Source organism: Mustela nivalis (assembly GCF_964662115.1).
Source record: "Mustela nivalis genome assembly, chromosome: 15".
In the NCBI taxonomy this organism is placed as follows: domain Eukaryota; kingdom Metazoa; phylum Chordata; class Mammalia; order Carnivora; family Mustelidae; genus Mustela; species Mustela nivalis.
The window spans coordinates 3,699,774-3,724,603 of record NC_139034.1 but is presented as its reverse complement, the minus strand read 5'-3'; the positions used below and the strand labels follow the sequence as shown (position 1 = coordinate 3,724,603).

The 24,830-nt window shown below is 40.2% G+C and overlaps 1 protein-coding gene across 2 annotated transcripts; it reads right to left on the bottom strand.

Moving 5' to 3' along the window:
- Positions 1 to 513: 513 nt before the first annotated feature.
- Positions 514 to 24,830, bottom strand: LOC309849278 (uncharacterized protein). Of its 2 annotated transcripts, XM_082701672.1 has the most exons (5): positions 24,439 to 24,830; positions 23,920 to 24,128; positions 4,933 to 4,990; positions 4,442 to 4,668; positions 514 to 3,185 (listed from the first exon to the last, which is right to left on the bottom strand). In XM_082701672.1, exon 5 carries the CDS (start codon positions 2,903 to 2,905, stop codon positions 2,534 to 2,536), a length of 372 nt encoding a protein of 123 aa, XP_082557798.1. In that variant the 5' UTR covers positions 2,906 to 3,185; positions 4,442 to 4,668; positions 4,933 to 4,990; positions 23,920 to 24,128; positions 24,439 to 24,830; the 3' UTR covers positions 514 to 2,533. The 2 variants fall into 2 exon arrangements, with proteins under 2 accessions (XP_082557798.1, XP_082557799.1); XM_082701673.1 differs by lacking the exons at positions 23,920 to 24,128; positions 24,439 to 24,830 and adding an exon at positions 11,072 to 11,608.

Below are 24,830 nucleotides of genomic sequence, written 5' to 3'. Positions count from 1 at the left end.
CCACTCATTTATAAAGAAGTAATATTCTGTGATAAAACAGTGCCCATAGTATTTTTTCAGAGCAGTGTTCTGATTTCAATTCATGTCAAAAATGAAAGCAGGTGTCCCACTGTGTTGCTATTTGAGACTCTGAAGTCTAGGGTCCTTCTCCCTCACGGGGATGTGGGAGTGTGAAAGGATGCTCTCTATTTAGCCAGTCACTGAAAGCATTAGGATGTGCAACAAAAGTAAACATCATCTCTCCCTATGGTCAGGATTCTAGATATGTTTTTTCTTTAGCCTGATAATTATTTTAAAATCTCACTGAAATTATTGTTATCTTGATTTAATGGAAAAAATTTTAATTCCATAAGTTTCTTTTAATACTCAGATGCTCTAATTTATTTATTCATATTATGTTTTAATCTGCAGCATGCAAGACAATTACTCTCTTGCATCTGTATTTGCAGAAGCTCAATTACCCTGTTGGTACTACATAATCCATGATAATGATAAAATGTCAAGCATTACTAATCCATCTTCAGATTCATTTATTAAAATTCCAAGACATTTCTTAATCATTCACTTTCTCCTTTTTAAACTATATTTTAAAGAATTATTTTTCCCATGAAATTAACAGAAAAGATACCTTAAGTTTCAAAAGAAAATAGAAAGGGGAAAAGAACCAGCCAGAATATTTCTGACCCATCCTGACTTTCCATTTTTGTTAAATGGCTAGATCATAGTTTTCCTATACAAGAACACCTGGAATTAGAACTATAAATAGAATTCAAACATTCTTTAAAAAGATTAAATTCATGAGATTTAAGTCTCTTTTCAATATAGGGTTTTTTTTCCCCTACCAACACTTTCTTTAGGATTTTTTTAAAAAAGTATGTTTGCGGGCACCTGAGTGGGCTCAGAGGGTTGAGCTGCTGCCTTCGGCTCCTGTCATGATCTTGGGGTCCTGAGATGGAGTCCCGCATCAGGCTCTCTGCTCAGCGGGGAGCTTGCTTCCCTCTCTCTCTCTGCCTGCCTGTCTACTTGTGATCTCTCTCTGTCAAATAAATAAATAAAATCTTTTAAAAAAAAAGTCCGTTTGCTGAATATTTTTCTTTTGAACCTTTCTTTTGGTATTTGTAACATTGATTTGTGGCTCTCCACCAAATAAATTCTTTTACAAAGTATTGCATGATTTAAAAAGATAAATGTTTTTGTAAAGATCAGTAGATTCCTGCCACTGCTCCACCCCCCACCTCCATGGAGTTCAGAATATTCTCTAAATAACTTTTAAATACCCTCTAACAGGAAGGCATTGTACATTAAAGTCTGAAAATGTATTTCTCATTGTAATTGTATATCATTACACTGCAGAGCTGAAGTTTATGCATTCTAAGTTTTCTTATTGCCCAAGATATTTTTTTTCTCTTTGCCTTATAGAAGGTCCTAGCAAAACTTTTTATGGTCAGCTAGAAATTCAAATAACACTAAGAGCAGTGAACTGTTTCTAGTATTATATTTGAAGACGTTTGGTATGTAAGTGTAATTTAGATCATAATATTTGCAAGACTCTTACTAAAACTTTATTTTTTGTTATAATAGAATCTTTCCTCAACTAAATTGTAACTGAAAATAAGCATTTTATAAGCTAATAAAAAGTGGCCTTAAATGTAAATCACCAGCTCTGCAGTTGGTTGTTTTTAATCGATATAATCCTTGAGCAGGCTTTCAAAGTAAAACTTTTCATCTAGATAGAATAAGGAGCAAAAACTTTCCTACAGGGGCGCCTGGGTGGCTCAGTGGGTTAAGCCTTTGCATTCAGCTCAGGTCCTGGTCCCAGGGTCCTGGTCCCAGGGTCCTGGGATCGAGCCCCTCATGAGGCTCTCTGCTTGGCAGGGAGCCTGCTTCCTCCTCTCTCTCTGCCTACCTCTCTGCCTACTTGTGCTGTCTGTCTGTCAAATAAATAAAATATATTTTTAAAAAACCTTTCCTACAAAAGAAGTTTGAGAAATTTCTGCAGCGGCTGTTCTGTCTTTTCACAGATACTTAGAATCTTCAAGTAGCCTCTTCTAAGGGTTCCCCGTAGCATTGCTACTACCTCTTGCTGTATGTTCTCCAGAGGAAATAATGTGCACGTTAACCTTGTCTTGTCCCCTTAACTCCTCCTTCGTGCACGATCCTGCTAAGCGGTACCGGGCTTCCAAGAACTGAGAGATCCCTTTGTCTCTGGAGGCTGGAGTTTATCGTTCTCAGCGACGACTTTTCTGTATATAATTGCAAATGATTGTGTAGTTGTCATCTTTGCTTTTACGACACTTGGCAATACCTGTAACGTATCCGACTCCTTAATAGAAACGCAATCCGCACTTTCGCTGTTACTGCTTTCGCAAATCCGCACATCAATTTGCCGGATGATTTCCAGGGACGCGGTGTAAGAAAAAGAGACCCGCCTGGCTGTTTCGAAGGCTCTAAGGTAACGCAGCATGCAAAATTCAACCCCACCAAACACGAAATGGTGAAAATTCCTCCCATTTCCGACCATAAGGGCCAAAGCCTATTCTGACGGAGGTTTTGGCAAGAGGCTGCGCCCTCGGGTGCAGGGCCACCGCGTGGCGGCCCCCGGGATGGTGGCCCGAACCCACAGCCCCCGACCAGACGGCAGCGCCCTCGAGGAGAAGGGAGGGGAGGCGGCGACAGTACCCCGGAGACCCCCGGGAGGGCGACGACGGGGCGGGGCGAGCAGAGTGGGGTTGGGGCGGTCGCTGTCCCCAGGCCATTGTCGGGCGGGCTTCTGCAGACGTGCAGCGCGTAGTGGCAGCCGCTGCACAGCCAGTCCCGCGCCCTGCTGCCGGAGGCCACGGAGACCCGAACACGACTCTGCCGGCCCAGCGCGGCCAGCACCGGAGCGCACACCCGAGGGCTTCATTCCCCACTATGGAAGCCAGGCTGGCAGATCGTCCGTCAGTGCTCTTGGAACGTTTGGACTTCCGTGATGCTTTATAAGGGACATGCCCCTTAGCAAGCGTCCTCTCACTGGGGACACATAAACTTCCTGTTTATGGTCCTGTAGGGTACACTGTCCCATACTCCAGGCCCAGCCGCCTCCAAGGTCACAGACAAGGGTCAGAACTCTGCACTGCTCCTTTGCAACCATGGGATCTCAGGGAAGTTATTTAACCTATGACTTTGTGGATGGGTTTTTGCATCTGAAAAATGAAAATAAGTTTGCGAGGAACAAGTGGGAATGGATAGATCATACTGTGCATAGTGCCTGACCTATAGTAGCACTCCGTAAAGCCTCAGCGAAAATGCATGAAAGTAACCCTGAGCAAAATTTCCTGAGGCCTACACAGTTGTACTTATAAAATTTATTTTAAACCAAGGCAGTTCTATACATAGTGGAATATTATTCAACCCTAAAAAGAAAGGAAGTCCTGTCACAGGCTACAACATGGATGAAACTTGAGGACGTTATGCTAAGTGAATATGCCAGTCACAGAAGGACAAATTCTTGATGATTCCACTTATTTCCTCTACCTAGAATAGATAACATCATGGAGACAGCATGTTAGGGAGAGAAAAGGGGGAGTTGTGCAGTTGGAGAAGGTGACAAAGTTCTGGAGATGGATGGTAGCTACAGGACACAGCAATTTGAATGTATTTAATAGGATTGACTGAAAAATGGTTAAGATGATAAATGTTATGTTATGTGTATTTTGCCATAATTAGAATTCGAATTTATATATTTTTTTTTCCAAAAACTAAAAAATGTTTTAAATTGAACTAAGATATACACATACAGGACACAACACCCGAGTATATAATACAACCCATGCATTTAAACACACTTAGGGAACACACCCAGAGCAGGAAACAGATCATTTCTTCATTCCAGAAGTTTCTTTTTTCTTTTCAACATCATCTCTGCCCACCCTTTTTCCGTCGTCATTATTCACTCTAAAATTATTCCTTATGGAAATGAGGGAGACCATGGGAGGAAGAAGGAAGGAAAACCGCAGAAGGAAGCAGGTCCCTAAGGTGACTAATGCAGCTGGCCGTATCCTGTCACAATTGGCTCAAAGCCTTCTTGTGGAGTTGCGGGTAGTAAAAAGAAGTCAGCTGGGTAAGCTCTGAACCTGCCCAGAACCCTACTATGGTCCCTGATTTGGAATCTTTGAGCCACTTAATGAGTTTTCATTAACTTTTCGGTGAGAAAAACAAAAGAGTTTGTAGTTTTTTAAATGACTTAGAGTTTTAATTAAGTTGTCCATAAATATGTGCTAAATATTGAATGGATGAATAAGAATGCCTCCGTTGCTGCACACCATGGGAGCCAAACACATCCAAGCTATTGGATCAAAACTTGCAACTTCTGCAAGACAGTCTTTTGGGTTCTAATAGGTCTAAACAGTCCCTCAATGAAGGTTATAGACACCACTTTCCCGGGAAAAGTGACTCTTACCCGTCTGTGTGCAGGATTAATGTGTGTCTGATGCAGTCAAACATAAACCTAGACATGTTATGTTTCCCCATGGAACTGCAGGGCGTGTCGTCCATAATGTGGGCAAGGGGGCCCTCGTTGCCCTCCCCAGTTATGTAGCCTCCAAGAGCTTCCACTGGACACGTTTCCAAATATAGAAACCAGATACCTTTTTGTAGAATATGAGCTGTTCTTCATTCTGATTTTCCCTGAAAGTGTAAAACAAACCAAACGAGAAAAAATCATCCTCAAAAGGCAGTCCTGTCTTGAAAGAGCTCAGAAGAAGTATATACATTTTTATAATAAACCTTTAGGAAACTCTTCCTCCCTACCACATCCCACATGGACAGGAGGCAGGCAGGCAGCCAGGACAAGGGTGGACAGGAAACAAATGCCACCGAAGAGGGCAGAATGAGAGCACAGCCCCCTGAATCCCAGGGCTCCAACCTTGCAACTCATCATCCCTAGCTTACCGTGTCTGCGGCGGGACAAATGGGATAATGATTATCAAAACACGTGCAGCAGGGTCCCCTGCACAGAAGAAAGAATGGTCTTAAAAACATCCCTGAGTTAAGAATTGTATTTCCAAGATCCTCAAAAGACATTCAGAGAGCACATTATCCCCCATCTGCATTTTAGCATTTATCTAAATGTGTGTGCGCATGTGTGCCTCAGTGTGCGAGAGTGTTTGACTCGGAGGCCGCAGAGACAAGACTCTGCCTGAACCAAGTGTGGACTCTGTTCTCCCTCCTTGCACTTTCACGTTTGTTCTTACAATATTTAGGACCTGAGCCAGACAGAGTGAGAGGCAGATACAAAACCAAATCTCTTTGCACACCATTTGCAGAGATGGGAGCTATGGCAAGGATGGGGCCATAGGAAACAGGTTGAACTTCTGTTTCTCTTGCTCAAAGGTGCTGTGAAAACCGTTACCTCCCCTAGGGCATCCATCAGCTGGTAGGAGAATTAGTGTACCATGCCACGAACCAGGAACAGAACGTTCTGAGAGAAAGCAATGGGGTCTGGAAAGGAAGAATTTTTTTTCTTCTCTTAAGGAAAATCCAGCACCACATCACCTGGGTGGCTCAATCGGTTAGGTGGCTGCCTTTGGCTGAGGTCATGACCTCAGGATCCTGGGATCGAGTCCCACTCAGCCCCTCTGCTCAGCAGGGAGTCGGCTTCTCCCTCTCCCTCTACTCCTCCCCCTTCTCTCTTCCTCTCTCTCAAACAAATAAATAAATAAATATTTTTTTAAAAATCCAGTACTAATATCAGAGATCTAAACACAAGTATGAAGGTTTCCCTTCCAATGTTCACTCAAAGTTTAACTTTGAGACCCACCTGTTATCACACTAATGATGTCATCAAGGAGGCAAGCTCCTTCACCCCCAAACCCCCATCCCCACTTCCACGGTCTGCAGGAGCTACTGCTCTGTGAAAGAAACCCGAAGGCCTATAATCAAGGATTCATGATCCAGTGTGTGAGGGTGTCCAGCACTGTACAAACTAGAGGAGGAAGACTGAGTGTATGTGTGTTTGGGTTTGTTTGTGTGTGTTGTCATGAGCAAGGGAGACTTTAATGCACAGAAAGGACTTTACAACTACTTAAATTCCAAATTGATATTTCATTATTAAAGTTCAAGTTAAAAAAATAAAGTTCAAATTCAAAACCTTGTTTTCCTTTAGCCTTGATGTTCATTGTACAAATCTTGTTATACTATGTATAAATCTGGTAAACTTTAAATAAAATAAGAATAATCACCTTAGGTGAACCAATTAATTAGTTAAACCAATTAAACTCTTACAATCATTTAACTCTTCTCAACATTTTGAACTGCATTTATAAATTTAATATACTTGTTTCATTCTTAACTCTTTCAAATACCTGAATGGCTCAACCTATACCTTGAACTCACAAAACTTTACAACCTCAAGTAACTCTTCAAAAATTGAATAAGTGAAAGTAATAAATATAGGAACTTCAAAATTCTTGTGTATATTCCAATATCATTCACACAGTCAAATGCTCTTAAACTTTTTAACTTAAAAATGAGTCTAGGGACACCTGGTGGCTCAGTCGGTTAAGCTTCCGCCTTGGGCTCAGGTCATGATCGCAGGGTCCTGGGAATGAGCCCCACATCAGGCTCCCTGCTCAGCAGGGAAGTCAGCCTCTTCCCCTCCCTCTGCCTCTCCCCCACTGCTTGTGCTCTCTCTCTAGCTCTCCCTCTCTCAGATAAATAAATAAAATCTTAAAACAATTATGAGTCTATAATTATTATGTGTTTCACATAGAAATCACAAGCCAAATACATTCACTGAGAATGAGTGCTAATACTTATTTCTAAGCTTCCTGGCAGCCAAGACAAAAGAGATCTCCAAAAATATAATTTAATACTCGTTATTTGTGTTTACTTTTACTGTTTCTCCCCATGTCAGGCTGAAACTATTATAAAAATGTTAATGATCACCTCTAGTCTTAGTTATTATCTCCAGAAGCAAGGTTTTATTTTGATTTACAACCACAGTGAGCTCTTCTAACTTTTACATACTATGTCATGTTTGTTTGAATAATTCTTTGGACCTGGTTTTAGATTGCATGTAGTGATATTAAAAAACCAATATGTGGTTAAAAAAAAAAAGAAAGAAAGAAAGAAAAGAAATCACAAGCCAATTTTGTCAGATTCCCTAATATGCCAGCTTGTCCTAAAGATTACAAACATATTAAATACCCAATATACCAGTATGTTGTGCTGACAGAAGTAGATCAGTAATTGTCTAAGATCAGGGTTTAGAAAGGCCTGACTGCAAGAGATGTATGGAAACTTTCTGGCGGAATGAAATGTTCTCCATTTTAACTGTGGTGGTGGTTACACAAATATATTTTTCAAAATTCATTAAACTACACCCTTAAAACAGGCTCATTTTACTGTATATTACTTACATGCCAACAAAGTTGATCTAAGAGAAAATATGTGTATGTATATATTCATACATATGTATATATACTCAATGAATACAAACCCTAAGATTGACACCAAAGTACTTAATCTTAAGTTTGATTTATTTATCATCTCTAAATTTAATTCTAAATAATTTCTAATCATGAAGATTAGAGGACTGAGAGAGGTCTGAGAGACCAGGGACAAGGGAATACCAAGCGATGGAAGCAGCCACAGCCATCTGTGGTTCTTCATCAAGTGTGAAAAGGCAGAAGCAAGAAGTAAGACTGCCCTTGAATTTCAGCCAGTTTGGGACCAGCTGCCGCAAGACATGCTGGTGGACTAGTCAAAGACCAGGACCACACACACCTGCATGCCTGGGAGACTGTCACTGAGTAGCCAAAGTGAGTGTATTCGCCTCCTGGGACTGCTGTGACATATTACCACAAATTTAGTGGCTTAAAACAACACAGATTTCTCTTTACTCTGTTCTGGAGGCCAGAGGTCTAAGACCAAATTCATTGAGGTGAAGTCAAGCTGTTGATAAGGCTGGTTCCTTCCAGCGGCTCCAGCGGAGAATCCACCACTTGTCTTTTCCACTTCATTCATTCATTCATTTCATTTCATTTCACATAGAGAGAGAAAGAGAGAGAGCACAAGCAAGGGGAGTGTCAGGCAGAGGGAGATGGAGAAGCAGCCTCCCCACAGAGCAGGGAGCCTGCCGCAGGGCTTGATCCCAGGACTCTGGGACCAGGACCTGAGCCAAAAGCAGACACTTAACTGACTGAGCCACCCAGGCGCTCCTCGTCTCTTCCCCTTCTAAAGGCTGTGGGATTCCCTGGCTCCTGGCTGCCTCACTGCAACCTGTCCATGAACACGCCACCTTCATGCACCTCTGCAGCTATCAAATTTCTCTCTGTTGCCACCCTCTTACAAAGACACTGATAATTCCACTTAGGAACACTCTGATAATCCATGACTATCTCCCTATCTCAAGACCCTTAATTTAGTCACTTCTGCAAGGTCCCTTTTTCCTTTTAAGGTAATATTCTCAAATTCTGGGGATTGGGGAACCATTAGTCAGCCCATCAAAGGAGTCAGTGTTTGGGAGTAGATAGATACTTAAAAAAAAAAAAAAACTTTATTTCATTATTTTTATTTATTTTTTGTTTATTGTTTAAACTTTTATTTATTTATCTATTTATTTTACAGACAGAGAGAGACAACACAAGTAGGCAGAGCAGCAGGCAGAAGGAGAGGGAGGAGCAGGCTCTCCACAGAGCAGGGAGCCCGATGTGGGGCTCGATACCAGGACCCCAGGATCATGACCCGAACCAAAGGCAGACGCTCAACCAACTGAGTCACCCAGGTGTCCCGAGAGACACTTTTCATACCCTGCCTGAAGTGTAGTATGCCCAGCCCCATCCTTCTTCAACATTTGTACCATGAAATGGATGAAGATACAAAAAGTGTGTTCACTAAACAGATAAGTACATAGGTAATAGGACAGAAGGAACTTGCTGAATGGGATACACAGAGTCCCCCAATATCTTGTCATCCCAGACTGCTGGGCTGTATCCAACTCAGTGAATCTACATAGAGATCAAGGTAAGAACCTGTATTTAGGTCCAAAATCCAGCTCCACAAGTGAGAGATACCCCTGGCAGGAGCACATGTGAGAAACTATGACCCAACTCCAGTGAGCCAGCAGTGTGACATGCATGGGAAGATGGGAAACAGCCCCCAGCCCAGTCAGGAACGCAGGTCCTCCCACTTCTCTTCTGCCCTAGATAGCAGTGAGGCTGAGGGGTGACATTTTGTCAGTGTTGAAAACGCCAGAACTACTCTGGAGAGATCTGGAATACCAGATAGGAAATTGATGAAGGAGCTGAGTTGTTTGACTGAAGAGGAAAAATCATCGCTATCCTATGTACGGTCACATTTGCAGGACTGGCGTGTAAGATTACACTCAGCTATTTGACACCAAATGGGGGAAAACTTCAGGGAGACAGAATGGTCTGTGTAACAGTGACAGCTGTCCAAAGAGAAAACTTGCCTGCTGGAAAGTTGTCTGTTCCCTGCTCAGCTGGGGCTGCTCTGTTGGCCTGCTGTGCATGCTCCACTCACACAGGTGCCTTCACCGCTGATGCCACCCCACTCAACCCCCAAATTGGCCCCGGTGGCAGGTCAGCAGACGCCACTGCCTGGTCAGGGACATATCTGAGGGCAACAGCCCCACTCAGCATGTGGGACCCTGACTTAGCCTCCAGCCACGTCTAGTCAGCCGTTTCACACAGACCCTGCAAATGGATTCCTGACACTTGAAACCAAACGCAGGGCTGCTTTACGGAGTCTGAAGCCCTGATCTCCTTATCTAGTTCTTTACATTCTCACACCCTTTGGGTGTCCGTAACTTAAAGGTGACTTCTTCATATTTGCCTCTGTTTGTTTTTTTTTTTTTAAGATTTTTTATTTATTTACTTGACAGAGATCACAAGTAGGCAGAGAGTCAGGCAGAGAGAGAGAAGCAGGCTCCCCGCTGAGCAGAGAGGCCAAAGTGGGGCTCAATCCCAGGACCCTGGGATCATGACCTGAGCTGAAGGCAGAGGCTGTAACCCACTGAACACCAATATGCCAAGTTATAATACCAGCCCAACCTCCAACTTACTATTCACCTCTAGAATGAGCCATTTAGGAGGTTAGGGACTTTGGGTATTATGGCCTAGAAGTGGATAGAGGACCCAGTAAGGATTGCTCCTCATTGTCCCTCTATGCTTTAGATGGGCTGGGACCATATCTCCATGGACCATGGTTTGGCACATAGTAGGCCCTTATCAGTGACCCAATGAGTGAATGACTAAAAGGATGAAAACTTGGATTCTGCTTCACTGTCTAAACTTCATCTGACAGACTAGAGCATCAAAGAATATCATATCAGAAAAGTTTATTCTCTTGCCAGGGATGAATAATTCTTTCTAGAAATTCAACTTTAGGACACCTGGGTGGCTCAGTTGGTTAAGCGACTGCCTTTGGCTCAGATCATGATCCCAGGGTTCCGGGATCAAGTCCTGTGTCAGGCTCCCAGCTCCATGGTCAGTCTGCTTTTCCCTTTTACCTTCTCCCCTCTCATGCTCTCTTCTCACTCTCTCTCAAATAAATAAATAAATAAATACTTTAAAAAAAAAGAAATTCAACTTTATTGAGATGCAATTTTTGTCTGCCACATGTATAAGCCAAATATGTATCACCATACTCAAAAACATTTCCATCACCCAAAAAGGTTCTCCTTGTGCTCTTTCTAGTCAATTCTTCCTGACCACCAACTTCAGGCAATCACAGACATGCTTTTTGACATCATAGAATAGTCTTTTCTAGAATTTCACATAAATGGAATTATATGGTATGAACTCCCTGTAATCTGTCTCTGTCTTTTTTTATACAACATAATTTTTCCAAGATTCATCTCTGTTGTTGTAGATTTCAAGAGTTTGTTCCTTTTATTCCTGAGAACTCCATTATTTGTTCATTCATCTGTTAGTGAACTTTTGGGTGGTATGTTAGGGCTCCCCAGGGGGGAGGGGGAATATACATATATAAATATAAATACAAATATATATATGTGTGTATATATACACACATACTTATATGTCTATAAAATAAGGAATTGCCTCACATGATTATAGAGGCTGACAAGTCCCAATCTGCAGTTGGTAAGCTGAAGACCCCAGAGGGCCAAAGGTGTAAATTCTAGTCCCAAGGCCAGTAGACTTCAAGATCCAGGAAGAGCCAATGTTTTTGGTTCAAGTCTAAAGGCAGAAAAAAATAGCAATGTGCCAGTGAAAGGCTATCAGATAGGAAAATTCTATCTTATTCATAGGAGGGTAAGCTTTTTTGTTCTATTTAAGGCTTCAACTGGTTGAATAAAGATCACCCACATTGGGAAGGGCAATCTGCTTCACTCAGTCTACCAATTTAAATGTTAATCTCATCCAAAAACACTCTCACAGAGACATCCAGAATAATGTTTGACCAGATATCTGGGCACACTGTGACCGAGACAAGTTGACATATAAAATTAACCATCATGAATGGCTGATTTTTAACCCAGTTTGAACCAAGTTTGGGACTATTATGAACATTTGTATACAAGTCTTTATGGAGACATATTTTTTTCTTTGTAATTTTTTTTATATTTTAACGTATTTTTATAATAAACATATAACATATTTTTATCCCCAGGGGTACAGGTCTGTGAATCGCCAGGTTTACACATTTCACAGCACTCATCGTAGCACATACCCTCCCCAATGTCCATATCCCCACCACCCACTCCTGTCGCCCCTCCCCAGCAACCCTCAGTCTGTTTTTAGAGATTGAGTCTTTTATGGTTTGTGGAGACATCGTTTTTAGTTCTAAAAGTGCAATGGCTGGGCTGTATGGTGAGTGTACATTTAACTCTTTAAAGAAACTGTAAAGTGTTTGCCAAAGTGGTTGTACAATTTTATATCTCCACCCACAGGGAAGGAGGGTTTCAAGTAGAGCTGCCTAATTCTTGGCAAATTAACATGGAAGATAAATATTTTTATTGAAAATAGAGGAATCATGAAATATATACAAATAGATCTCATATTTTTCATATGCTTTTTAAATATCATTACTCCATGGAATACATCTTTGGCAGTTATTTCAGTGGAAAAGGGAAATCCAGAGTTACCTTTTAGGAACCTGGGTGTGTCAGTTATTTATTTCCACAATAATGCTGCTTAACTAACAGCAATATACAACCATAAACAACTGTTTCGTTTATAAGACTGCAGGGTTCACTCTCTCTGGGCTGGACTTTTGCTGTCAGCCAGGACTATGATCACCTGCAGGTTAGCCAGGAAGCCAGGCATCTTTTCTTTTTTTAATAATTTTTTTTTCAGTGTAACAGTTTTCATTGTTTTTGCACCACACTCAGTGCTCCATGCAATCCATGCCCTCTCTAATACCCGCCACCTGGTTCCCCCAACCTCCCACCCCCTGCCCCTTCAAACCCCTCAGACTATTTTTCAGAGTCCATAGGCTCTCATGGTTCACCTCCCCTTCCAATTACCCCCAACTCCCCTCTCCTAACTCCCCTTGTCCTCCATGCTATTTGTTATGCTCCACAAATAAGTGAACCATATGATAATTGACTCTCTCTGATTGACTTATTTCACTCAGCATAATCTCTTCCAGTCCCGTCCATGTTGCTACAAATGTTAAGTATTCATCCTTTCTGATGGAGGCATAATACTCTATATGGATCACATCTTCCTTATCCATTCATCCGTTGAAGGGCATCTTGGTTCTTTCCACAGTTTGGTGACCATGGCCATTGCTGCTATAAACATTGGGGTACAGATGGCCCTTCTTTTCCCTACATCTGTATCTTTGGGGTAAATACCTAGTAGTGCAATTGCAGGGTCATAGGGAAGCTCTATTTTTAATTTCTTGAGGAATCTCCACACTGTTCTCCAAAGTGGCTGCACCAACTTGCATTCCCACCAACAGTGGAAGAGGGTTCCCCTTTCTCCACATTCCCTCCAACACATGTTGTTTCCTGTCTCGCTAATTTTGGCCATTCTAACTGGCATAAGGTGGTATCTCAGTGTGGTTTTAATTTGAATCTCCCTGATGGCTAGTGATGATGAACATTTTTTCATGTGTCTGATAGCCATTTGTATGTCTTCATTGGAGAAGTGTCCATATCTTCTGTCCATTTTTTTATATGATTGTCTGTTTTGTGTGTGTTGAGTTTGAGGAGTTCTTTATAGATCCTGGATATCAACCTTTTGTCTCTACTGGCATTTGCAAATATCTTCTCCCATTCCATGGGTTGCCTCTTTGTTTTGTTGACTGTATCCTTTGCCGTGCAGAAGCTTTTGATCTTGATGGAGTCCCAAAAGTTCATCTTCGCTTTTGTTTCCTTGGCCTTTGGAGATATATATTGAAAGAAGTTGCTGTGGCTGATATCGAAGAGATTACTACCTATGTTCTCCTCTAGGATTCTGATGGATTCCTGTCTCATGTTGAGTTCTTTTATCCATTTTGATACCAAAAGACTGAGATTATTCCCTGCATATTCTCAGATCACAATGCTTTGAAACTGGAGCTCAAACACAAGGAAAAGTTCTGAAGGAACTCAAACACCTGGAAGCTAAAGACCACCTTGCTTAAGAATGCTTGGATCAACCAGGAGATCAAAGAAGAACTGAAACAATTCATGGAAACCAATGAGAATGAAGACACTTGGTCCAAAACCTATGGGATACAGCAAAGGCGGTCCTAAAGGGGAAATACATAGCCATCCAAGCCTCCCTCAAAAAAATTGAAAAATCCAGAACACAGCAGCTGTCTCTACACCTTAAAGAACTGGAGAATCAACAACAAATCAAACCAACTCCACACATAAGAAGGGAAATAATCAAGATTAGAACTGAGATCAATGAGGTAGAAACCAGAGATACAGTAGAACGTATCAATGAAGCTAGAAGCTGATTTTTTGAAAGAATCAATATGATCGATAAACCATTGGCCACACTAATCCAAAAGAAAAGTGAGAAAGCCCAAATTAATAAAATTATGAATGAAAAGGGAAAGATAACAACGAACACCAAGGAAGTAGAAACAATCATCAGAAGTTATTATCAACAGTTATATGCCAATAAGCTAAGCAACCTAGATGAAATGAATGCATTCCTGGAAAACTATAAACTCCCAAAATTGAACCAGGAAGGAATTGACAACCTGAATAGACCGATATCTAGTAACAAGATTGAAGCAGTGATCAAAAACCTCCCAAAAAACAAGAGCCCAGGACCTGATGGATTCCCCAGGACCTGGGGAATTCTACCAAACTTTCAAAGAAGAAATAACACCTATTCTCCTGAAGCTGTTTCAAAAAAATTGAAGCAGAAGGAAAATTTCCAGACTCTTTCTATGAAGCCAGCATTACCCTCATCCCCAAACCAGGCAAAGACCCTGCCAGGCAGCTTTTTGATCTCAGCTGGAGCCACTCAGAAGGTTGACAGTTGCTGGCTGTCGGCTGACATAGGACACATTCATTGGCAGAAACTTGGGTGGCACCTGGGTGGCTCAGTGGGTTAAAGCCTCTGCCTTCAGCTCAGGTCATGATCCCAGGGTCCTGGGATCGAGCCCCACATCGGGGGCTCTCTGCTCAGCAGGGAGTCTGCTTCCCCCTCTCTCTCTGCTTGCCTCTCTCCTACTTGTAATCTCCATCTGTCAAATAAATAAGTAAAATCCTTAAAAAAAAAATTTCTAAGAACTGATTTCTCTTCCCAGTGCAGTTTCAGGCAGTTTAAAAAAAAAAAAAAAAAGCCACTTTTTTTGTGCTATAAAAAATTTTTAAGAAAACTTCTTACCTCATGTCTCCAAGAATCCCCTTGAAACCCACTCTGAGGAAACTGTGCACTTTGGCAGGTAAGCACCAGACCATTCTTTAGTGTTTATATAGAGAAGTTATGGAAATTTTCCCATTACGTGTATCTAAGTGGGATGTGAATGCCACTTGAAGCGAATTATAATTACAAGCACAAGGTCATTCTCTGTATTTGTAAGGAGGCTTTTAAGAACACCTCTCACTGCATATATTTTTTTTAAAAAAGAGAGACTTTTCTCTTTTCTTTGGTGTTCAGCATTTTTTATTATGATGAATGGATTTCCCTTTAGTATTTCTGCTTCCTGAGTGTGGACTGCTGTCCCTTGTGGACTTTGGAAAATTCTTAGCCATTATCTCTTCAAACATTGCCTCTTTACTTCTGGAACTCCAATAAATTTACATCAAGACATTTTCTTTTTAATTTCTTGTCTTATTCTCATCTCTTTGTCTCTGTCAATGGCTTTCTGCGTAGTCTCCTCCCATTCATTTTTAGTTGTGCCTAATCTGCTATTTAACCCATCCACGGAGTTTTAACTTCTATCATTGTGATTTTCAGTCCTAAAAGTTCTTTTTTATTCATTTTTAGTCTCATAAGTCTTTTTTGATTGCCATATATTAATCTTTTATTTCTTTAAATAGTCATTTAATGCTTTCATATGATAATTCCAGTATCTTCAGTTTTCATGCTGCTTCCGTAATTTAATTCTGCTGAGTTTCACTCTTTGTGTTCTGGGCATTTAGTGATATGTATTTCTGAGCTTTTGTTCTTTAGAACGTTTTCTGTTGGAATTCTTTGAGGCCTAGTTTTGAGTTCTGGGGTCATTACTAACTCAGGAACACCTTGTTCTATTTTTTGGCTTAGGTTTTCTTAAACCACACAAATAGTGTAAATTTTTTTTTTAATTTTTATTTTTTATAAACATATATTTTTATCCCCAGGGGTACAGGTCTGTGAATCACCAGGTTTACACACTTCACAGCACTCACCAAAGCACATACCCTCCCCAATGTCCATAATCCCACCCTCTTCTCCCAAACCCCCTCCCCCCAGCAACCCTCAGTTTGTTTTGTGAGATTAAGAAGATACAAATGTAGTGATCCAAAGGGGCACATGCACCCGAATGTTTATAGCAGCAATGTCCACAATAGCCAAACTATGGAAAGAACCTAGATGTCCATCAACAGATGAATGGATCAAGAAGATGTGGTATATATACACAATGGAATACTATGCAGCCATCAAAAGAAATGAAATCTTGCCATTTGCGACAACATGGATGGAACTAGAGCGAATCATGCTTAGCGAAATAAGTCAAGCAAATAGTGTAAATTTTGAGCACACACCATGTGATTGAGAGTTTTTGGTTTGCATTCCTCAGGAAAGAATTATTCTTGCCCTCATGAAGCAGCTTGCATTCTAGTAAGGTGAATAATAAAAAATAAACACAAAAAATGAGAAAATGACAATACTTAGAATCTGATAAGTGTGTATGCAAAGAAAAAGAAAAAGTACAGCAGAGTAAAGGAATTAGAAGTCCAGTAGGGTGGGAAAGTTCACAATATTTAGCAGATTCAACAGGCTTCACTGTAAAGTGTGACATTTGAGAAAAGTCTTAAAGGAGCTGAGATTATCTGAGTCAAGAGTGAGTTTGCATGGCCAAGGAAACACCAGAGGGGTCATGCGGCTTGAACAACATGAGTGAGGGGACAGTGGTAGTTAATGAGGTTGGAGAGCTGAGATGTCTAATAGAGCATTATAAAAAGTTTGTTTTGCTCTAAGTGAAATGAGAAATTCAGGGTTTGGAGCAGAGAAGTAAAATGATCTGACCTATAAAAGGGCCACTCTTGCTGCTGTATTGAGAAGAGACTGATAGAGTGCAAGGGTAGAAGCAGGAAGATTGGGTAACCTAGCCTGGAAATGACAGTGGCTCAGACTAGAGGTAAGAGCTGACGCGCTGTGAAGTGGTAAGATTCTAGTTATAATTAAAGTTAAAACCATTATGATATCCTGTCAGATTCACTGTGCAAAATGGTGAGAAAGAAAGGGGTCAAGGATTAACTTAAGCCTCAGTTTCCATGGCCTAGTGGGAAGCACTAGGGTTAAGGCTAAAGTCCATTCAAGGAATCTAATAGTACCCAAAAACCTGGCACCCCAAAAGACTACACACTCAGCTTAAGAATTAGAAGGAAAAAAAGAATTAGAAATCCCTCCCTCTCCAAGGACCACAAGAAACTTTGCCTGCTTTAATCTCAGGTGCTAAGTGGATAAGAGGCATGGTGCCTCAGATAACTTGTAGTCATAGCTAGTTCTCATGCAGATTTGTAGCCTGAATTCACACTGCCAGTTTGACATAAACTCTTCATACAGAATTGGGTTTAAGGTGTCTCCAAACTGGGAAAAAGACCTGCAAATACTTTCTAGAGGAATCTATCTTCATTCTACATCTCAAAGAAACCCTTGAGTGAATAGCTGAAGGAGAAGTAATCATTTCTTTCCCTCTCATCAGCAAAAGAATTCATTTTTTGGGACGCCTGGGTGGCTCAGTTGGTTGAGCAGCTGCCTTCGGCTCAGGTCATGATCCCAGCATTCTGGGATCGAGTCCCACATGGGGCTCCTTGCTCGGCGGGGAGCCTGCTTCTCCCTCTGCCTCTGCCTGCCATTCTGTCTGCCTGTGCTTGCTCTCTCTCCCTCTCTCTCTCTGATAAAAAAAAAAAAAATCTTAAAAAAAAAAGAATTCATTTTTTAATCTACCCTTACACAGCCACAGATAAAACTCATTACATGTCCAAAGAAATGTGGCTTGGTAAGTGACAATAAATAAGCATAACAGATGGCAGAAATAGACCTCCAAAGACTTCAGATTTTATAATTACCAGACACATAATATAAAATAACTATATTTACAATTTTAAAGAACTAAAAGACAAGATACAAATATGTGCAGAAAATAAGAAATCATAAATAATGACCAAATAGAAGTTCTAGAAATTAAAAATACAATAATAATAATTGAAATTTAAAACTCAGTAGATAGATTTAACACACAGCTGAAGAAAGAATTGCTGATCTGAACAATATTTACATAGCTGAAGAAATTATCCAGTATGCTACATGGTGACTCAAAGAAATGGGAAGTATGAAAAGAAGGTTCAGAGACAGGAAAAATAGGGAAGGTCTCATATATATCTAACCAATATACTAGAAGGAACAGAAATGGAGAAGGAGCAAAGGCAATATTTCAAAAGATTACAGCTAAGAATTTGCCAGGGTTAATGAATCCATAGATTCAAAATCCCAATAAATCTAAAATCCAAAAGAAAAAAATCTACACATTATACTGAAAGTACAAACACCAAAGCATTAAGAAAAATGTAAAAGACATTTAAAATCTCACTACCTGGAAATACACTTTATTAACACTTTTTCTTTATGGTATTTTCTAAATGTATACCTGTACAAAATTAGCATCATACTATACACTCATTGATAGTTTTTTCTTAATATATTATGAACATTTCTCCATGCTAATACCTTTTCTTCAAAATCCTAATTTTAAAGGCTCCATGACATTCTATCATATAAATGCATGGCAATTTGTCTAAGCAAAATTCAACTGTTAGACACTTATTTTCCAATTTTTGATTATTTTAAATAATACATTGTATATGTAAATATCTTCTACATCCCTATTTCTTTAAGAAAAATTCGAGAAGTGGAATTGCTGGGTTGATGGATATAAATTTCCTTATGACTTTTTAATTCAAAGAAGACATTCAGATGGCCAACAGACACATGAAAAATGGTCAACATCACTCATCATCAGGGAAATGCAAATCAAAACTACAATGAGATACCACAACATACCTGTCAGAATGGTAAAATCAAAAACACAAAAAACAACAGGTGTTGGCAACAATGTGGAGAAAAAGGAACCCTCCCGCACTGTTGGTGGGAATGCAAACTGAGCAGTCACTCTGAAAAACAGTATGGAGCCTCCTCAAAAAATTAAAAATAGAACTACCCAATGGTCGATCCAGTAATCACACTACTGTGTATTTACGTAAAAAAATACAAAAAACAATTCAAAGGGATACATGCACCCCACTGTTTGTTGCAATATTATCTATAAGAGCCAAATTATGGGAGCAGCTGACTATCCATCAATAGATGTATGGATAAAGAAGAGGTGACGTATGTATATAATGGAATGTTATTCAGCCATAAAAAAAGAACAAAATCTTTTTTTTTTTAAGTTTTTTTTTTATTTATCTGAGAGAATGAGAGAGAGTATACACATGCAACAGAGGGAGAGAGGAAGAGCAAGAAGCAGACTCCCCGCTGAGCTGGGAGCCTTATGGGCAGCTCCATCCCAGGACCCTGAGATCATGACCTGAGCCAAAGGCACATGCTTAACCAACTGAGTCACCCAGGTACCCCCCAAAAAGAATAAAATATTGCCATTTGCAACAACATGAATCGATCTAGCGAGTATAATGCTATGAGAAGTCAGTCAGAAAAAGACAAATACCATGCTTTCATTCATATGTGGAATTTAAGAAACAAAACAAATGAGTAAAGGAAGGAGAGAGAGAGAGAGAGAGGGAGAGAAACCAAGAAACAGACAGACTCTTAACTATTGAGAACAAACTGATGGTTACCAGAGGGGAGATAGGTAGAAGATGGCTGAAATAGGGGATGGGATTAAAGAGTACACTTGTCGGGGCACCTGGGTGGCTCAGTGGGTTAAAGCCTCTGCTTTCGGCTCAGGTCATGATCCCAGGGTCCTGGGATCAAGTATCGGGCTCTCTGCTCGGCGGGGAGCCTGCTTCCTCCTCTCTCTCTACCTGCCTCTCTGCCTACTTGTGATCTCTGTCTGTCAAGTAAATAAATAAAACCTTTAAAATAAAATAAAATAAAGAGTACACTTGTCATGATGAAAAAAATAATGATCATAAAATAAAATGATTAAAAATTATAAAATTAATATGTGCTCATCAAATATTACTTGTTTAAAGTATTAAAAAAAAGACTTTTTGATTCATATTGTCAAACTGCTCTCAAAAGAGCACTGTACTGAGTTATTGCCTTATCTGTAGCCCAGGAGCACACATGCCTCACCTTAGGGGAGAACTTCTCCCCTAACTTTACTCAAGTAAATTCAGCATAGTTTGGAACCGACTCCCCAAATGTCAACTGCTTTCATTTATGCATCCATCCCAAAACAGAAGACCTTGATGCTTATGAACTAGTGAAGAGTATCATTTCCATGCTTCTTAAGAACTAAAATAACCAAAGTCCTCAAGAACACAAAAATATGAACATTTGAAAACATTTTCAGCTATTTTAAAACTTTGCTTCCATGTTTTCCAAAATGACTATTCATTTACTTGCACAAAACATTTTAAAATGCAGTTGTCATCTATTCTATGCCTCTAAGAGCTGGGCAGTTTGTTTTATAATAAATGGTGGCCTTAGTTTGTACCATGTGATTGAAGGCCATTCAGCACACGTTGGAGCCTCTAATCACAGCCTATAATCTCGTTTTCACATTTCTCTCTACTTGACCCTGCTTATTGAAGCACTTTTATTGTGCTGGTTAAAAAGACAAGGGATTGAGCAGAAACAAAAGTGAGGTCTGAGAATTGTTTTTATGCCATGTGCCCAGTCCAGCTCTATTGCTAAATGAATAGAAACTATCTGGAATCCAGCCAAAGCTACTTGATGGAAAACTCTGACTTCCAAAAAGTATTCCTGATGTTTTTAAAAGCATCACAATTTGCCCAGGTTGAAAAAGAAAGGTTTGTCTCTTCACAATAAAAGCACAGCTACCTAGGTAGCCAGCCATATAATCCAGGTTTCATCAAACTTTCTGTAAAGAGCTAAACAGTAAATATTTTAGATTTTGTGAGCCAGACTGTCACTGATGGAACTAACTCAGTTCTGCCACTGTTGCGAGAAAGCATCTATAGATGATATGTGGCTCACTGGGTGTGGCTGTGTACTAACACAAATTTACCCAAAAGGGCCATGCCAGGATTTGGCCTCCAGGCAGTAGTTTACAACCTCATAAGTTCCCTTCCAACTCTGAAATTCTTTGAATCTATCACCAGGCTTGGACTTCTGGGACATGTGGTATTTTGGAGTTAGGATGTCCAATACTGACTGGTGTTTAGGATGAGGGTGGAGAGAAAGGAAGTTCTGCTAATCTCCAGACACAAATAGATTCAGGATATTAGCCAATAAAAACCACCAGTTGAAGGAGGTTAAACACAGGGTTCTCTTCCTTTCTCTTTTGGCTCAGATGTTAACATTGAATTTTTTTTAAAAACTCAATTCCTATTCCATTTCTTCAATCTGGTGAATCTTCCAGTTCTTCACATGTACTGAATCTGTGTTGTGATGAGAGGAAGCCAATGGAACCTTCAACTCTCCAGAGGACAGGCACAAGACAAAACTGCACCGATAGCTGAGAAATGGTGGACTGAAGTCCAGCCCCACCTCCTGGATTCTTTTATAGGGAATATGAGTTAGGATGAATCACCCTCTAACAACTGAAGTGCCTACTTCCAGGACAGCCTCAAAAGGGAAATTGACCTCCTATTTCTCCTCCTTTTCACCAACAAAATTCTCAGAAGACGGCAAGTTTACTTTCTCAAGTTCCTAGTCTGTGTTTTTAACACAACATCTGCGTTTGCCCTTGTGCTTCTGACATCCTAGACATCCCCATCTTTTCTAACCTTCACCCCACACCCACAGCAATGTATTCATTGGCTGTCAAGCTGCTGGTTGTGCCCTAGTCTCTTCTTTCTATTCCCCTTTAATGTAGTCATTCCCCAAATTTCTGTCCTTTCTTCTTTTCCTTGTAAAGTTTCCCTTTTGAGACTCATCCATTTCTAGGTCTGTATTTCTTTGTGATCAAACCCAGTCTCTTCCCACCTTTCCCTTGAGCTTTAGTATTCAGCTGGATCCCAAACTCAACATATCCAAAGCTGTATTTAGGAACTACCTCAAATTGAGTACTCCTCCTATGGGTCCTCTTTCAGTTTGTGGCATCTCTCACCCTCCCAAACTCAATACCTCAGAATAATCATTCACTTCTCCCTTTTCTTCAGTCAAAATTGCATCGATTCTTCTGTCCCAACTCCTCTGCCTGGCAACCCTTTCTATTTCTGCCACCCACATCCTGGCCATTTAATTGTCTTCTCCACCTGCAGACTGGTCCCTGTTGAGCCCATCTTGAGCAAAACAATTGAGATTCACATTTTAAAGCTCCATTTTGAAGTCATTCACCTATTTAAAGCCAATTTGTGGCCTCCCATTTAAATAAAGCTTTGAGATCCTTCCTCATCCAACTCCACCCTGTTGTTGGCTTTTCCAGCACCATTTTTCCACATGAACTTTGCACTTGAATGAAGGTGGACCACTCATTATTCTTCTAACATGCCTGTTGGGTCCCTTCTTTAGTGATTGCTTTTATTCATCTCTGATAATAAAGTGTCTTCTGTCTTTCGCTGTAACCCCGAACAGTTCCATTATCTTCTATACACCGTGACACTTAATTTGTACCCCTCTCATCCCATGTATCTTTTTTTTTTTTTTTTGAGTGAAAGAGAGAGTGGGCAGTGGCAATGGGTGGAGGAGGAGTTAGAGGAAGAGGGAGAGAGAGAATCCCAAGCAGGCTCTATGGCCACACAGGGCTCTATCTCACAACCCTGAGATCATGACCAAGCCAAAATCAAGAGTTGGACACTTAACCAACTGTGCCACCCAGGTGCCACTCATCCCATGTATCTTAAGTGACATGAGAAATGATACTCTTTCACTAATTCATAGCACCAATGTCTTCTGTTTGGGGATGGATACATAAATGAAAGCAGTTGACATTTGGGGAGTAGGTTTGCCAAACCATTCTGAATTTACTTGAGTAAAGTTAGGGGAGAAGTTCTCCCCTAAGGTGAGGCATGTGTGCTCCTGGGCTACAGATAAGGCAATAACTCAGTACAGTGCTCTTTTGAGAGCAGTTTGACAATATGAATCAAAAAGTCTTTTTTTTTTAATACTTTAAACAAGTAATATTTGATGAGCACATATTAATTTTATAATTTTTAATCATTTTATTTTATGATCATTATTTTTTTCATCATGACAAGTGTACTCTTTAATCCCATCCCCTATTTCAGCCATCTTCTACCTACCTTCCCTCTGGTAACCATCAGTTTGTTCTCAATAGTTAAGAGTGTGTTTCTTGGTTTATCTCCTTCTCTCTCTCTCTTTCCTTTGCTCATTTGTTTTGTTTCTTAAATTCCACATATGAGTGAAACCATGGTATTTGAGAAACATCATTATAGGACAGTGGGGTACCTCTACTGTAGATGATGAGCTTGCTGAGGGCAGAAACTGGCTGTCCTATAATTGTGTTTCTCACACAACGCCTTGCCCCGCATCAGGCTCTCTGCTCAGCAGGGAGCCTGCTTCCCCCCCACCTCTCTGCCTGCGTCTCTGCCTACTTGTGATCTCTGTCTGTCAAATAAATAAATAAAATCTTTAAAAAAAAGGTGGAATATAAACATAATTATATTTATATACAAGTAATATGAACATATGGACAAGGACAAGATGGGGGAAATATTAATATGCTAAGAAAGTGAAATTTCAGATCTATTTGTTGTGTTAAAATGTTTTCCCCTTATGCTTACAATTTAATATTCTTTGTTGCTCTTAAAAAATAGTCTGACCTCCAAAATTTAAAAAGTGTAAAGCAGAATATTTCACCAAGAAGAATGAGAATTGTCCAGAAAGCTGTTATTTGAAAATCCTAACTCCAAAGAGTAATTCATCATTTTCTACTATCTCTGATGCAAAAACTCTTTAATATCTTTTTTGCTTCATGTCGTCGATTTCCTGCCACTCACTAGAATGTGTTTCCATCAGCCTTTCATTACACAGTGTCAATATGTGGCTACAGTTCTTTGTTGTGTATTAACTGAGAGCTTGCCCACATGACTGTCTCAGACATTTAATTCAATGGGAGAAGCTTCTGGTCAACATCATCAGACTAGGTAGAGAGAAGAAGAAGAATGAGAATTTAAACAATTACCTCTTATTTCAGAAGGCTTGTTTTCTCGTAGAAAAGTCTTTGAGTTAAACTCATCTATGTCTTGAGGGTTTCTCCAAAGCTATTTCGGTTATAAAATAAACCCATTTATTTCTTTTTTGATGCTCCTCCACATCACTAGCTGGAATGTCCCTCAAACAAAGCAATCCAACACACACTGCCAAAGAGAAAAACTCTCCTTCATGTACACACTGAAGAAAAAAAAAGTTGTCAATACATACAAGTCATTAAAAATGTAAGAATGTGAAGCTGCTAGAATTACCCATTAACTTAAGTCAACACATACTATTTTCTTACCCAAAGGAACAAATTCAAGTATATCCAGTGGGTCTTAAGTGACACAGATAATACTTAAATATAGAACCTCTTCCTTTAGGTTCCAAAAAAAACAGGACATAATTTTACTTTTGCTTTTCAAAATTCTCAAGAATTTTGTAAGCTTAGTCAACTTCCAATAATAACAATTAATAATAATAGTAATTGCTCCTACTAAGTACTTACCATGTGCCAGACATTGTAGCCTGCTGTACAGCCAGTGATCACCACTGGAACTGGAGATGAGGGGTAGGCCAGGCAGCCAGTTGCCAGGATGCCAGTCCAAAAAAGGGCAGTAAAACATGACCAGAAATATAACTGTTACCTGAAACTGTGTTTGCTTCTTGGTGGATGTCATGCCAAAAGACAAAACCAAGCCAAAGAATAGGAAAACAAAGGGTTATACTTGCCACAAGGAGAATATCAGGGATTTTCCCAAAGCAGTGTCTCCTCAAACAATAAAACTAGGGAAGCTTTAAGCTAAGGGTGCATATATATTCATGAAGGGTGTTGTGCAGCGAGGCACACAGCAAGGAAATGGGGCTAAAGTCATCTTAAGGTGAGAAGAGTCCAGGTCA

Excerpts from the sequence above, each read along its gene's own strand:
- LOC309849278 (XM_082701672.1), bottom strand. The coding sequence starts at position 2,905 with ATGAAGCCCTCGGGTGTGCGCTCCGGTGCTGGCCGCGCTGGGCCGGCA.